General features: G+C 31.7%; 1 protein-coding gene across 1 annotated transcript in view; it reads left to right on the top strand.

Moving 5' to 3' along the window:
* The window catches only part of alpha-Man-Ia (alpha-Mannosidase class I a), a 351,960-nt gene that overhangs the window by 1,571 nt on the left and 333,037 nt on the right, over positions 1–17,352 (top strand). Inside the window, exon 2 of the mRNA XM_018548472.1 lies at positions 2,689–2,907. Coding sequence (XP_018403974.1) covers positions 2,689–2,907 — 219 coding nt within the window. The remainder of the gene's footprint in view (positions 1–2,688; positions 2,908–17,352) is intronic.

Here is a 17,352-nt window from a genome sequence, read left to right as displayed (position 1 = left end):
TTATATTTCGTTCGAGGATCATTCGAGTATAGTTCTTTCTGCTTGCTCATTTTCTATAATTATGTCCTATTAAATGCAGACGCATTTTAAAGCGCATCTTGCAGAAGAGCTGACTTGATTGTTTAAATTCATCCAGTTTAAAGTCGATCTGATTTCACTCGGTAAAACGAGGGTAACGCGATACCGGATACCTAGCGACTTGCTGTGCACGCCGACATTGAAAAACTCCCATTTCGTTTGCGCTCTTTTTCTTCAACTCAACGTGAGTAAGTCGCGCGCAAGGTCGCGCTGTGAACTTGCTTTTGTGCGTCAATGAATCTTTATGATTCAATATTTAGACGAAGGTGGTCGATAACGTATCTTAAAACTAGATGAAAATTATAGAAGTAAGCAAATTTACTATAGAATATACATGTATCATTTGGTCATCTAGTGAATTTGTTAGAAACAACGGTCGATGATTCTAATGGGTTAGCAATTGTTCTAAAGCGAAAAGAGAGAAAGAAAATTAATATTTAAAGAAAAATTTATCTTTGTTGAGAAGGTACGCCTTAAATTTAGTATAGATACGGATTAACAAATAGATTGTTTACGTATCATACGTTTTCTGTGATTAATTTACGCTTTTATGATAAAATTTATATAAATCGAAGTTTTTTGATTGAGACATTAATTGATACACATAAGCGTACTATTAGAATTGTATGTATACAACGAATATGATTTATTTTGTTCGTACGCCCGCGTGACTCGTCCCGCTGTTATTTCCGTTATGTTCTCTCTTCTCTTTCGTAGAAAATAATAATCAAGACTCGTTTTTGAGGCGGTTATACTCCAACTATGCGAGTCAACGACAGACTCAAACATAATTCTAAATTTAAATCAATATATATATATAGTTATGTAAAATCTAAGAATAAAAAACAATGTATTTTATACACTTACAATATTAAATCATGATGAAATAAGTTAATTTAAGAAAAGAAAGAAAATCTACGTATCACGTAATGTCATAATACATGAGAGAAATTAGAGAGAATATATAATATTTTGTTTTTTTTTTTAATATTTATTCCGCGGCTTGGAACGTGGGAAGTGACTCGAATAAAGACGTATACGAAGGAAAATGCGATCTATCAGAGCAACGTTATGTGAACGTGCGAAAGAAGAGATCCCGCGATAATATAAATAGCATTATCGTTGAGTAGCGTTCACGCACGCACGTTATGAATATGCATTCGTCACACATAAGTAGAAATTCGTACGAGCAATAACTAGTTATAAAATGACAATTATATTGAGATATGTAAAGTGGATACATGGAAAATGTTTACTTAAAAATATTGGCGAAAACGGAAAATATTTTATTACGATTAATATTGCGTTATCCTCTGCCATCTTATCTTAATAATCTTCGTTTCTCAACAGACATTTTCTCAGGGAATATCGTTATTTTACAATCTCGTGGAAATGAAATTAATTAGATTCAATACAAATGTTATTCTGTATATGAAAGTAATTCTCATAGTTTTTTTTTTTTTTTTTTTTTTTTTTTTAATAATAGTATGATACTTATAACGGTAAGGCATTCGAGAGCGTGCAATTGTTCGGAGATGAACAAGGCGAAAATGAATGTACTTCCGTGAAATCTTGATTACAGATGGCAAGCGTGATTTTCGTGGAATTGCATTGGTTTCTTTCCGTATAGCAGTGACTGATCCGCACAGTCACTTAAGTTTATGAACATCCGAGCTTAATAAACTACAAACACTCACATATATTTAGATTTATATAGAATACATTTTTGCGAACGACAGTGCAATTTAAGGGCGGAAACAAGATCACAATCTTAGTTTATCAGAGATGCAATCTTTATTTTGTAAATACCGAAAAATAAATAAAAATAAATTTATATTTTATTTTTGTTTAAAGAAACAGGGTAGCGAAAGCTAAAGCTTTGTTTATATGTATAACTAAAAAGATATTGATTTTTCAAGTTTTAAATTTTTTAATGTAATCCTTTAGTCAGATCTTCAACTACTAACCTAGTTTGAGCAAAAATTAGCAGCAATGTGCATTTAGATAATTATTAACTGTATTACGCACTCTCTATAGCGAAGCTAGTCATGGAAATCCAGCAAGTTTTGTTGTAAACATTTAAACCAGATACTGATATTAACAATCTTTTAGATTGAAATTATTTTGACTAAAATGTTGGTAGTTTATTTTCCATTTATTGCCACGTACGTGTGCATACATAAACGGACTCTCTTTGGTTATTATTTTTACTAAAAAATAAATATAAATGAGCTTAATGAATAGAAAGTAAATGTGAAAAGTAAAATGTTCAAATATAATTTTAAATATATGTTATACATTTTTTTATTTTTATATCTGTATATACATTTTTTTAAATACAATAGCAGTGTCTTGCGATTAAATTGAATTTATCGATTTATATTTGCGATTCAAATATAGAAATACAAATAAAATATTTGATCAAAAATTGAAAAAAATGGTCATATGTATTTGTATATTAAATGTAAAAATATAATAGTACAGATCGGTGCATTCTGTGATTAAATGTCGCATTTATTAATGATTATTAATTAAAAGTATACTGTATGACTTTCGCTTGCCATCTAAAATAATCGCGGAATACATATCGATTGCGCGCTGAAATTTTAGGCAAAAATCAACGAGGAATATCAACAACAAAAAACATTAGAGAAACCGGACATGGGTGAATCGCGAGTGCATACAAGTAGTTCCTCATCATTGATAGTGCACAAGGAAGAAACGATTTTGGTGACAGTGCCACCAGCGCCTGCGGATAAGTTGCCATTAATCATTGGCGGAGAAGATAAGGACTACATCGCCAGACAACGAAGGGACAAAGTGAAAGAGGTGAGTCTCGGTTTAGAAAATATTTACATGACAAATTGTAACATGTTTGTCAAGTACATTTTAATTAAATATTTCTAAATAATATACCTAATTAAAAAGTGTATAATATATGATACTTTTTTTATATTTTAAAAGACTTTTTCTACGAAGAAATAAAAAAGACAATTTCTACAACATAATTATTCTCATAATCGCTTGCCATTGTACAATATATTAATTTTTTTAGCATCGCATTGAATATTTTTGGAATAGCAAACTTATTTATTTTAATATATATATATATTAAATTAAAATTATATTTACTTTAATATTACATTAAAAGTATATTTATTTTAATATAAATTATTATTTTATGAATAATTCTATTCTACTTAATATGTTTTACAATAATTATGATGTGAAGTAGTAATATCGTACTTGTTATAATATAATATAATTTGATTCTGTTATATGCTTAAACAAGCAGTAGTTTAAATATTTTATTAAAAGAATATTTGGATTAAATTGATGTAAAATTCAAAATTATTGAAGAAATTATTATATCTGAAATTTTTTGATAAATTCTATATTATAAAGTAGGTAAATGCGAAAACGTATTTCTCGTATTAATATTGTGTTTCTGTTTATTTTGAGTGAGGAATTTGCCATTTATTACGATTTCATGGAAGTCAATATTGCCAAAATTCTATTCAAAATATTGTATTATCTTTCCATGTGGTTCGTGAAAAAATTATGTGACGTCTCGCGTATCACTGAAGAAATTCTATCATTTTCACATAAAAGGAAAGTGAGAGAAGCCGCTTTTTCGCGATATAGTAATTTCGCTTGTACCGATCTATGTCGTGTTTTGCAAAATAATGAACTGGGATTTTTAAATTGACCCCGAGAAGTTCAATCTCTTTGCACAATGCGCCACTCTACGCTCTGCATGCAAATTGCTTCTATAAAAACTGTAGGATCATAACGACTTCAACCGTAAAAAAAACACCTTCCATACTGACTTACAGATTCTATCTATATTATATGTATGTATATACTTATCTTTTTTTTATAAAAGTGAGTTTCATAATATATATATATAACATAAAACTCAATTTTGGAATAAGTTCAGAAATTGTATAATGCATACTTGAAGGATATGCTTCTGTATGGATATTGATACTGCTTTAGCAAATAAGAGTGACTGACGAAATATAAGAAAACTTATTCACATTTTTAAGCGTCGTCATATACAATAAGATGTTTCGCTCGGTGTTTTGGAAATCATAATACAACTGGAAAGGGGGCTACTTAACTCTACATGAAAAAAAAAAGCAGATAAAAAATAAAATTTCTTTATGTGATGCTTTGTTTTTTCCCAGAAAGTCGACTTTATATTTATTGGGTACAGATTAATTATTGAATTAATTATTGAATTAAAGCATCAGAATGTTAGAAAGCCTTTATAGAAACTGAGAGAGATAGAAACTTACTTCATTGCACTGAACAGAAATGGATAATACGTGTGGATGTTAAAAATTATTTACAAGTTATTTAAACAATTTTTTAATCTCGAGAAAAGCGTATAATATACTCATAATTTATTAATAAATGATTTTTTTATATACTATAATTATATATATACTTTTAATACTATATATTCTACGTACACATGTAATTAATTTTATTAGAGAAAGAGATAGACAGAAGGATATAGAAAGTGAAGAGGGGGGGGGGTGAGGAAGAGAGAGAGAGAGAGAGAGAGAGAGAAAAAATGAAGAAATGGCATGTATTGATGAGATTTTTTAATCTGCTTTACAAATTACTGTAAAATTTCGTTTAATAAGTATATAGTTTTTAGTACTAAACGGTTTGACTAAAATTCACTGCATGTTATTCAATGCAAGTTGATAATTTGTTATATTCAGATAGATTTTCCACAATATCGGCATTCGAGGTCGATTTTATTTAATTTTGTTCAACCTTTCGTTTTGTTCTCTTCTCTGGACTAAATAAAAATGTATGGAATTCATAGTCTCGTTTGATTTGCAATTTTGCGGCGGTATCGATTCCAAGCGCAATTTTATAAGCGCATGTTATATTTTAATTGGGAAATCGCGTGCATTTATGAGAAAGTTTTAATTACCCCATTCTCGATATAAAAAGATAACATAACTACATCCTTTTTCCCTTTTTTTGGAAACCGGAAATTGTGATTATTATCGGTGCACATTATAAAATTTGAATACGGTCGACAATAATGATCATCAATCGTACATACAGTCTAGCAATTAGATTTGTGCTGCATTCGTGTGCGAATCGTTTGCCATTCGTCATTTGATGCGAGATAGGATTTGAAGTCACGCGATATCCTGTGCAACGTGCTAGTAGCAATAGTGTGGAAATATCAAATCACGCAATTTGCGTTGCTCTGTTACAACTTTTGTCAGAAAAAACCTATCTTGTTACAAATAGAACGATTTACAATAAAGCAGTTTTTTTACTGTAAATTTTATGGGAAAATTTATAACATACTATATTTTTTAAACGAATATATTTTAAAATGACGTTATATTCATTTTGATCATAGTTTTATGGTAATTTTATCTTGTAATGACATTCGAAATAATGTGCTATATGTATATTGAAATTCTTTCCTTAATATAGCACATTGTTACTTTTATTTGTACTATCAGCTGACGTTTTCATCAATAATAATAACACGTGTAAAGAGTATCGTAAAATTTTTCTCTTGTTGATTATGTATTCTTACTTTGTTTTTATTTGTCTTGATGGTTACGTCTATTCATTTCAATGTCAACGCTTTCTTGTTCTCTTTCATGCTAAAAGTATTCACAAGTATTGTTATTGTACGACTAGATAATGTACAACGTTAAACGGCCTGGTTTTAAAGAACGTATTATTATTATATTTTAATACTTAATAATATATTATTATTTTAATAATATGTTATTATTTTATAGGCTTTGTATTCGTATTAGTTATATTATTATTTTAATAACATATTTGAACAAAAATGTTATTATCAGAAAATTTTTTGTTCTGTTTATTTTTTTTTTTTAAAGAGATAATGCAACGACTGATTACGTTAATTATTGACTAAAACAAATGCAAAAAAAATTAAAAGAATGAAATAATTTTGAAAGATAATAAATGTAAAGCGTAAAGAAGATTAAAAAATTTCTATTGTTTAAGTTGTCGAAATCTATTAAGCGCGCGCACGTAATAAAATGAATATGAATCTTTTTTTTTTTTTAAAACCTATTACTATAAAAATCATTTATTGCTGAGACCACTAATTGATGTTGATCACTACTCGTTTATATGTTGCGCGCACACTGTGTGTCATTTTTTAAATGATTTTTTATTACGCTAACATGTGCATTAACCCTCTTTGACTTTTAGCTAGTGTTTGCACATTGAATTCTAAATGTATGAAAAAACGTTACGTTTGAATATTACTACTGTTACGGTGTGAAAGTAAACTAGAACACGCTTATAATTTTTTAATCGCATGGCTTGTCAGTATTGCAACTTGCGGTTACATTTCAGTAATTTTTACGATTCACGTACTTCCGCAATTTCAATATTTATGTATAAATAGAAATCAGTGCGACGAGATGAAATATAATATTTACGCTTTGAAAAATAAATTATACGAATTAAAAAAAAACTATACAATTCTCTACATATCAGACTAATACAATATATTTTTTTAATCTTAAATTTAAATTAAAATCTTTTAAGAGAGGTATGTTAAAATTTCGATTAAAATCTTTTCAGAAATATTTTTAATTTTATTTTTAATAAAGAGTATAGTAAATGAAAGAAACTTATGTTCCCTTACAACAATTTTGATGCATTTGATATTATTCCATTATGTTGATTGCAACATTTAAGTGAGAACACTGATTGCGCAATCATTGTAGCCGATAACTATATTAATTGTAAGCATATTACATTGCAACTAACTAGTATAGAATAGGGGTTGTCAATAAACGAGCGATGAAATTAATATCACGATTGTTTATTATTTGAAATCTATTGATTACAGTAATTAGTGTTTAAACGAAGTACAGTATCATCCTCGATGAATCAATTCATTCTTTAATTCGATATCAATATCTACTAAAATTATAAATACTAGATTTGATTGTATAAGTACCGACCACATTTGTTGTCACTTCTTTCATAACATCATTGTGCGGATGTTAAATTATGTACACGTGCAAGGTACATATTTTAATGCTTCTATGGAAGGTCATATTAGACGTACGATCACATATTCTTGAATATGACATAAGCATATCTAATTGTGTTCTTAATACACTTCTATGATTACAGAAATTTAAATAATAATGAATGTAAATCTAATAACACATGAAAGAACATTTTATATGCCTCTAATTTTGCTGTATTCAATAGTTGATGAAATGAAGTATTCGCATCATCTTCATCGACATCATTAAGATGTCTTATTGCAATTTTTTACCTAAAGAAGCTAAATTTTATACTTGAAGTACATTATAAACACATTATACATACCATTGACGAGCTTGAAGGTTTATTTGCAAAAGAAAATATATATTCACATCGCAACGAACATAAGGAACAGAAAGGCTTAATTTAACTGTACGCATGAATGTTTTCATTAACGGTTTACAATCTGCTACGCGCTATACCGGTACGATCCGTAGAAACGTTGGTATATGCGACTTTCACCGAAGCGAATTCTGAAAGCGATTTTAGTCGCACACCCTTGTGTCGCCTTGCCCAAGTCATCGAACATGTTCTTTAGTTTGGAGGTTCTTCTTGCAAACTCATTATTTCAACGGTGCATTGACCGCATTATGTCCAATCTCTCGTATCGTATTGGCTGCACGGTCACGCGCCGGTAATCGGGACAAATTTAATTTCTCCGCCGCAAAATGAATCCTTGAACTGTCACTTCATGGCAGTTCATGAGAACATCTCTGCGAGCCTTTTTATTATTTTTTCGAGGATTATTTTCGATGATTAAATATTATACATTGATACATTCCAGTAAATCTGATTTAAGTTGCTCTGACGTGGTATCGTATTATTCTTTTTTCTTTTCAGGTTACTATCATTAAAAGTTATGTACATTTTTATACATACAGTTTATATAAAGCAATAATACTAAATATATATTAATTGATATCACAAATCTATCGTTCATGACTTATAACATCGCTGCTAATAACGGAATATAATTTATAAATTACTTTATGCTGATGCAATATTAATGATCAATATATATACAGTATTTTATGTACTATATAATGTATTTATAAATTAAAATTTTCCATTTTCAAATCAGTATCATCGTACGTTAAAAATGTGTTATATAAAAAATCCGGTAAAAATAAGAGAAAAAAAAATAACAGCTGTGTGAAATCCTTTCGTTTACATAGGTTTGGGTTTATTGTCAGTGCAGTATTTGTTAGTTAAACTAACCACGTTCCAAATATATCTTCTTTTTAAAATCAAATCTGTATTTGGTCAAACCATTTCTCTTCGTATAACATTCAACATTTTAACATGCTTCGACGATATGGTCATATCGAGATCTGTTTTTCGTATTTATTTGACATCCCACACGCACGTCAGAATTTTTATACGATACAATGAGCGTGTCGTGTAAACGCATCGATGTCGAATTGCACGGCAAACATAGATAGCGACGGAGCTACCAACCGTCATATCTGATCACTCATCAAATTTCTGGTCGCAACCAAACACATTCCTTTTTCGAGCTTTATGAATGACTGACTGTGCCACTATGTATTTATCGGACCTATTAAACCTGCTGATCCGTGATGAGTGGTTTCAGTTTTATCAATTTTTAATCACTTTTAATCATAGTCTTATCTACGATTTTGTTCGCGCTGATATTTAATGAAAATTTTATAGATCTAGCCTTTCAAAAAATTTAGTTTCTGCTTTTTCAATTTAGTTGCTATTTAATCGACAAGGTATACTATATGTTTATATATATATACTATATATATATAATTAATTTTTATTTATTTCCTTCTTCTCACGATTAATTTTTTTGCTCACGAATTTTTCAGAATACCTATACAATCTGACTTTTGAATTTTCATCTTATTGAGTCAAAGCATGAAGAACACGAATTGATTTATACACTGTTAATTTCTGTAAGATAACGAATTTTGTATTCGTATTAAATATTTGTAACATTGAAAATGATCCGATCGAAACGTCTGTGTTAAATTGTAGCTACATATTATTATTTGAATTATAAGTTTGTTATATTATCGACTCTTTGCCCCTTTTGATTTGTGTTATTTAGTCGTCTATTGATAATAATAACCAAGATTCGAATTTAGCGATAAATTACTCGTTTCCGATTTATCAATTTTGGATATGTTTGATTTTATTTTTTAAATTTCTTTCTTTAATTTGTATCGTGGCTTAAACGGATGATTTAGGAATTTATTATATTATATATTAACAGATTTTGTAATTATTGTTTAGAATGATGTTTTCGAAAATCTGAAAATAATATTTTTTACTTTTAATTACAAGAAAATAAAAATGAGAAACTTTTTAATTCAACACAGAATATTGACAATTTATTTAAAACTGTATAAGTCTAGCTGGAAGTTAGCAAATTATAAAATTCTGTAGTTTAAAAGATAAACACAGCTTGAAGTAATTTACAAACTTAGAAGTTTATAAATTTAATATAATAATACAATAATTTACTATAATAATTTAATATATTAATGTATAAATATAGAAATATGAAGTTGATAAATTTTTTAAATTACATAAGTCATATAGATATATTAGTTTTTATTTCCAATGGTTTCATAAATCATTGGAGATTGTATTATATACATGTGTTATAAATCTGGTAAATTCGTTTTTCCATACTCGTAGGAAATATTTTATTCTATTAGAATGATCAGTTGATCATGCCATTTCTGGGAATTGTTAACGAGAAATATGAGAAATTTTATTTTTAATTATAAAAAATAATAACATTAGATTGATCTTTTTTTTGTTTAAACGTTGGCTTGACGAATGACTTGATACGCATAATTTAATTTAATCACGTACTCAAGTTATCGTTATGACCATCTACTTTTGTTGTCTTATATTGATGGCGATTGCTTGTTTTTTATCAAACACATAGTTGCGGTTGAACATCTGTACGCAATTATATCTGTATTCCTCTAGCAACGCACTCGACGTGTTTGTGATAAACATGATTGCTTTCAGAGAAACTTATCCTTGTTTTTTTGATGTTAAATTACTGATATAAATTATAAGAATATTTTAGTATCTTTTTTTAAATATTTGGACACAATTTAAAGATGGAAGAAAAAGCATTCTATGTGAATTTTAAATATTACTTGACGAATATGTGGTTAAGGATAAAATAATGATAGTTTACTTCATTTTAGGTATATCATTTTCGTTTGTCATATATTTCTTATTCGTACATTGTAAGTAAAATTACTATAAAAAATGCAATAGGCTCCGAATTGTAATTTAAAACATTATCGCATTAAATTAATGATTGTTTACGAAGACAATTAAAGTATAACACGATAATTATTTTGTTTCTCGAGGTAGTGTGAGAGGAAAAGCTTGAGTTTAGAGAGAAATGAATCTATTTACAATAACGATTCGTTTGCTGTCCATTGTGGGCGGCCAACCACTTGCAACTACGTGTAATCCAAGCTATTACTATTTTATTGCAGTGGAGTTAAAGAGACGCATCCGGTCTCCAAATCTGGCAATCAACTTGGATATAGTTTAATCATTTACATGTAGATAAATTGTAAACTGTGAGATCGGATTTATCAAGCGGAATAATTTGAGTTTTGTAAATCAATAACAGTTAAATGAAACGCGTCTAGAACGCTTTGCAATATATTTTGTATATAGTTTGAAAATCTTGTATCAAATTGCAATTCGATAGAAACAAATTATTTTAGGTAAATTTAATAAAGAAATAGTAAAAAAAATGCCGCGTACGATATTCTATTTTATTTCACGAATAAAACTTAGAAATTACCAACGTTTTCTCATATTAGAACAATTTTTATTCTCTTTTGAGCTGCAGGTATAGGAATTATTAATAATTTACAGAATATAGAAAAATGGAGAAATATATAGTCGAAGTATTCCATAAAATATACAAATAATTCATCGTACTTGTTTTTGCGTTTTATCAAAATAATTATTGTGTATGTCTTTTTAAGATAGCGCTTAGCTTTGCGTGTGAAATTAGATTACGTTCGCCGAGGCGTTCGCTTTAGACGCGGAAAAACTTTATCGCGCAGGTAACGGTGCTACAACGTTCTTGGTTAGTTAATGCATGCATGCACGTTCCAGTCGATGTTGAATCGTATTTGCATGCGACATATCGCGATTATCCTTTCGCCACACAGGAGTGTTTGAAATTGATACAAGAATAAGAATCGGTTATCTTCATACATAAGTCATTTGTACGTTCATTCGCGTATATAGGTATACTCCGAGAAAAGAGTTTCTTATTTTCCAAAAATAAAAAGTAAACAAATTATTGAATCAATAATTTGTACAACAAAAGGGTTTACGGTGTTAAAGAAAAATATGCGAAATTTGAATTAAGATATAAAGGGTGTAAGAAATTGAAATTATCGAGAGTTAAAATTATTAAAAAATCAAAGGGTTCTCTACACGCAATGCTTGTAATCGTCTCTTCGGCATTATTACGTTTATTACGGCATTGAATATCACACGGCCGAGGAACTCAATGAACGTATATCCGAAATTGTTACGGGGGCTATAAGCAAAAGCCGTTCAAGAGTATTACAGTATTTTAAGATCCTCATTATTCCAGGCTCCTTCTAATTTCACGTTTATCCTTTATCCAGGTACGTTTACCGTTACTCCGGTCCGACAATCAAGTATACAACGTCGTATACCGGAATATATCAAGCTACGCACAGATGAAAATTGTACGCAATTGATTTCCTCTTTCCTCGCTCAGTGTTTCGGCCGTATATCGCCACTCTTTGTACTTTTGGGAGATTTCATGGACGTTTTTTCGTTAAAGGATACCCTCGCACGCCTTGAACGCGTATACGCGGTCATCATCGTTGATCACGCGACGTACCGCGCAAGTGGCAATTCCCGTGAGATTTCTCTTAAATTTTGACCCGCCTAATGACGTACTTTAGGATCCATAATGCCGATGCAAGAGCAGTCTCGTTGATTTAAAAAAGTTACAGAATCGCGCGTGCGTTACGTAGCTCACGAAACGCATTTCCGCCGATTATATAATTTCTATTTCGACGACCAGCAACGGCAACGCTGTCGGAAATGTTTTCTTCTTTGTGCTTCTTTTCTTGTGGTTGCGCGTTTACTTTCTGTCGAAATGGTTTACAGTAATCATCCGTAACAAATATAATAGCATGATATATTAGGAAAAAAATACTAAATTTTAATAAATTATTTATTTGAATAATGTCAATTAAATATTTACTCGATAACGGTCAAACTGGATCTTGAATACTTCTAATATATAATATAATTTTCGTATATGAATTTATATACAATACGTATGTAAATTCTTAAATGCGCGCCGAAATTTTTTCAGACTTACAACGCAAATTCTAATAATCTACCGCAGTACTAATCACGAGTTATTATAAATTGACTAACAATCTAACAATTTTGATGCTCATAGCATCTTGGATCTTAATAATGTTGAGAGAGAAAGAAAGAGAGAGACAATGACATGTTAAAAATCTAAGCTATTCTGAAAATTAAAGTAATATGTATATTTGTACAATATATGTGTATATTTAAATTTACGTATTGAATTTTAATATATAAATTCGAAAAATGAAAATTAATAGATGAGGGTATCAACTATCAAGACAGTTTAATAAATACTTGTAACAAAGAGGAAGAGTGATAATGAGTTTGCAAAAATCGGATTCGATAAGAAACGAAAATTAACCGTATCATTTAGTGCGCGTGCCCATTGGTGAATGTATATAGAGCGACCATATATATCGTTTACAGTGTGCCGACGATAACAGGAGATTTCCGTTTATCACGAATGATGGGAGATTCGAATGGTCAATTGTTCGAATGTCGCTTTCCTTTAACCGATAGGACCATAGGACCGCGCGGGATTTTTCGTGAGCGCTATCGATAGAGACATATTCTCGTTGATATCGCAGCGATGCACGTCGCACTCGCAACCACGTACTGAACGGACATAGATAAATACACGTGTTCGCCGATATCGACTCGGCAGCCGAGCACGCCGCATCTTCGCTATACGTGCATGGAACGTGGAATGGAGACGTTTTATTGAACGTTATCCCTGATCGTTTGTAATCATTTCGCGGGATCGGCGGCGTGCCGTGCGGACTTGGAAAATGGAAAGAGCCGCTGTGTGGATACGGATGGGCAAACGGAGAAACATGAGGCGGTCAGATCGTAGAATCTTTGACAAATAAGCGGAGAGAGATAGACACAGTGAGCTACAGCCTAGCTTATGGATGATTATTATACTTCTACATTACTGATTGATAGTTATCTTAATATAAGGACGTATCATAAGAAGGGCGCAACATGTGTGTGTGTACTTATAAGCAGAAATAGAACAGTAAACGCAAGTATACTATTATAATATACGATAGATCAGAGATTAAAAAAAGTAGATAATATTTAATGTTATATACAAGAATTATTAATATGAATAAGTATTAACAGCATATCCGCATTCGTCTAAAGGAAGATTACTCGATGTAATCTAGCAGTAGTTATTTCAATGATATAGCATCGCGATCCTCATTACAGCGAGCAAGTTGATAATCTTGTGTAAAATGTCAGTGTAGGTTATACGACTGTATCCCGGTTCTCGATCGTTTCATAGCCATTGAAAAAGTAATTTGCTCCATTCTCTTCGGTGTTTTTTTTTTTTTTGTTTTTCCAAATATTTGTTCGTCGGTCGGAACGGAAATATGTGAAAGTCATTTACGCGGCCGTTGCCAGAGTTCGGTCGGTACGTTTTTTTTTTTTTTTTCTTCTTTGTACCCACGAACTATTGCGTGTGAGTGCGTATGTGTCGTGTGTACGTGTCTCTCTGTGCGAGAGCAGATGGGCGACCGAAGTGAAGGGAGAGAGGCCAACGTCGAGAGAGTTCCCAAAAGCTTCCATCCTTTTGTTACGCCATCGCTCGTTCATAGCGCCGGGGACTCGATAAAGCGCCCCGGACGTGGCATCACGGAAGACCGATAAATCCGCAAACACAAAAGTGGATTATGACTTTTCCCGCGGCCATCGTTCACGCCTTTTATTACGCCCGGTGCATACACACGAGCGTGCGCATAGATTTTTTTTTTGCCGCGACGTGTACACGAATTTGAATATCGAACGGTTCGCCGCGAGTTATTACGTCCTGCTCCTCCTGTCCACACTGCGAGATTTCTTTTCGCGACTTTTTTTTTCTCATTTGTTTATTTTGACACGGGCGAAATATTAGTGCGCGAGCTTTTTCCACGAAATATCAACGCTAACATCCCTCATATTTTACCCTTGCTCCTTCTCTTTTAATAATATATTTGCATTTATGATTGAATAAAAGAAAGCACGCTGCGGAGTTCGATTTATATTTAAATTCTTGCGGAGATTATACGATCGCAACACATTTAAAGTTGTATCAATATTCGATATGAAATGATCACGAGGGAATGAAAACGAGATGAGGATCTCGTAAACGCGAATGCACGTAACAGTTGTTAAATGCAAATATCACGTATCGACGATCGTCGTTTTGCATATTAGCGGTCTCGTCGTCATTCACGTGTCGTCGAGATTTTCATATTTATTTTTGTCATTGGCTCGCTGCACGGCACGCCACAATGACGGTAATTAAATACCCGAAACGGTGCGCAGAGGAAAATGAAAATTTGGATTCGTGTTATCTCATCGGTACGGTTTGTCCATAAGCGTTTCTGATTTATGATAAATTCACGCCACTTTTGGGATTCTAAAATTTTGCGCTGCTAGTCATCGGATATTCGATTAACTCGCGCGTAAAAGAGACACGAGAATCATTCTTTTGGGCGATAATTGTATCAAGCTGCAAGATTCTACCAACAAATGTTAATGCGATGTTTACATCCCGTTATGTAATCTCTATTGTCCAAAGAAATGTAAGAATGAGAGTTTAGCATCATCAAGGGATCATGCTTATTTGAAATAATTCTTATTTATAAAATACATTTATAATATAAGATTATTTAAAATAAAAGTGATGATAATCTTTGTGAAATGAAAATTGATATTTATCGCATGGAAAAGATGATTTTGCTGAAGTATCTAAAAATTTAACTATAGATGCTATATAAACCTGAAAATAATTTTCTGGATCACCAGAATAATTATGAAGGACGTTCAAACTGATTGTTGGAATGCTAAAACTTTATGCGCTACTGCTTATCACGCTTGTGATTCTTACGTAATTATTTTGATGGTCCAACAATATTATTATATCTCTGTATGCGTGTATGGTATCTTTTTTGTGGTTAAATTTTTAAATACTAATCGTTCTTTCTGTGTAAGCATTTAAGGAACCGAGATGTTTATATTTATATTGCCGTTTTAATAGTACATCAAAATTTTATCGTATATACGTGTCTTATTTAGTCACAGTTGTGTGCATGCACTTTCGGTGCAATTTATTATTTGCGACCTTTCAGGCTGGAATATCTTCCTCGTAGGTAGGCTGTTGCCAATAGATAAATGTACAGTCTATACGTATAAGTTCAGCGATGCTGTTCGCGCACGTTTACTTTCATCACACCGCGTGAAGGTATCTCACATTTTTCCAATTTCTCGCTCGAGACCGACTAACGGGACCATCCTTCGCCGTGGCATCCCAGCTATTCGCTCAGCGTATAAGCAACGATATATTATTCTGATACTTTTACATATATCATTATGAAAGGTTCGATAAGGCAGCTATTTGTATTTCACAAATCTCGTATATATGTACTTTCACGTGATGCCGATCAATTAATGAGCTTTGCGTATGAGATAAAAGATGCGCGTCGTTATACGAGCACCCCAGCGATGCTCCCGCGTTCTTCTCTGTCTCTCTCTTCGTTTTCGATTGATTCCGTTAAATTTACACTCCGATTAACTGTGATCGCCATGTGATATTACGAGCAATAATTAGAGAACGACCGGCGACGTAATATCGGAATTCATACCGCGCGATTACCGCAGAAACTAACTAATCAAATCCGCAGAGTAGTCTATTTGGCGCGCGTATGATTATCCTACCATCAATAGAGAAATATGTTGGGCAGGTGATACACTCGGAGCACGCTTATGGCAAATGTCATTCATTTATTTTCAGGTCAGTACACTATGTACGCCTCAATATTCGCGCATTTTCCGCGCGAAAGAGATGCTGATCACTGACATGTCGCGCAAATTGATCGACGACGATGAATTTATCTCCAAATGCGCTGATAAAACATCAAAAAACATTGCATCGATACAGGGAAATCGCGTTTAATCTGCCGGATTTAATGGTCGATTCTAAAGTTCGGCGAAGCGGTGATTTTGCATTAACGGACACTCTGCGTTATATGAAACAGTTGGTAATCGTAAACACCGTTACTCATTTGGCCGATTTATTCGCCCGACGTTATTAATGCTGATTGATGCGCTATGCAATTCACGTCTCATATTTTATCCTGATGCTATTGAGAGAAGGAACGATGTAAACGATTAACGAAACTATGATGACAAATGGATAAAGTCGCAACTGTATCTCCGTTTCTCACGTTTACTATTCTCAAAATAGATGCACGCGCGTTGAATAATTATATTATATATATTCTTAATATCTAGCTGGTGATACGTTCCAGCAGCATTTAGTTCGATACGAGATTTTATTTTTGACCGCTACGATAAGTCGTGTATGTTGTAGGATTACAATTCTATCAACGCGACTTGCGAATTTTGTTATTTTATTAAAGTTTTAATCTCACGCTCTCGGACCTCTATTGAATTTTATAGAATATTAGCAAATCTTTTACGATCGTTTTTTGTTTCATACTTGACTGACCATTTATGTGTCAACGATAAAACGTATTAAAAAAGAATAGATATAACTAAAAGAATGTTTTTTTTCTGGTCCTCTGAAAGCTTTTAAATGCATTAACGTTTTAATTTGTTACTGAAAGTGACTCAACGTAGAGTCGATGTGTCCAAACCAGTTTAATGTCAATAAAGAACATTTTACACAAATTAATTAACGCTTCGATTATCGCTCTCTAACTCTCATTAGCTTTTGTTTCTACGCTTATTTGAAACAAAGAAAAAGAATTTCTTTTAGAATTTTTTTTATAATATTTCCTTCTAAAATAT

The sequence above is a fragment of the Cyphomyrmex costatus genome, unplaced genomic scaffold (genome assembly GCF_001594065.2).
Source record: "Cyphomyrmex costatus isolate MS0001 unplaced genomic scaffold, Ccosl1.0 scaffold72, whole genome shotgun sequence".
Taxonomy (NCBI): Eukaryota; Metazoa; Arthropoda; class Insecta; order Hymenoptera; family Formicidae; genus Cyphomyrmex; species Cyphomyrmex costatus.
Note: the sequence above shows the minus strand (reverse complement) of the source record. Positions and strands in the feature narration are given on the sequence as shown.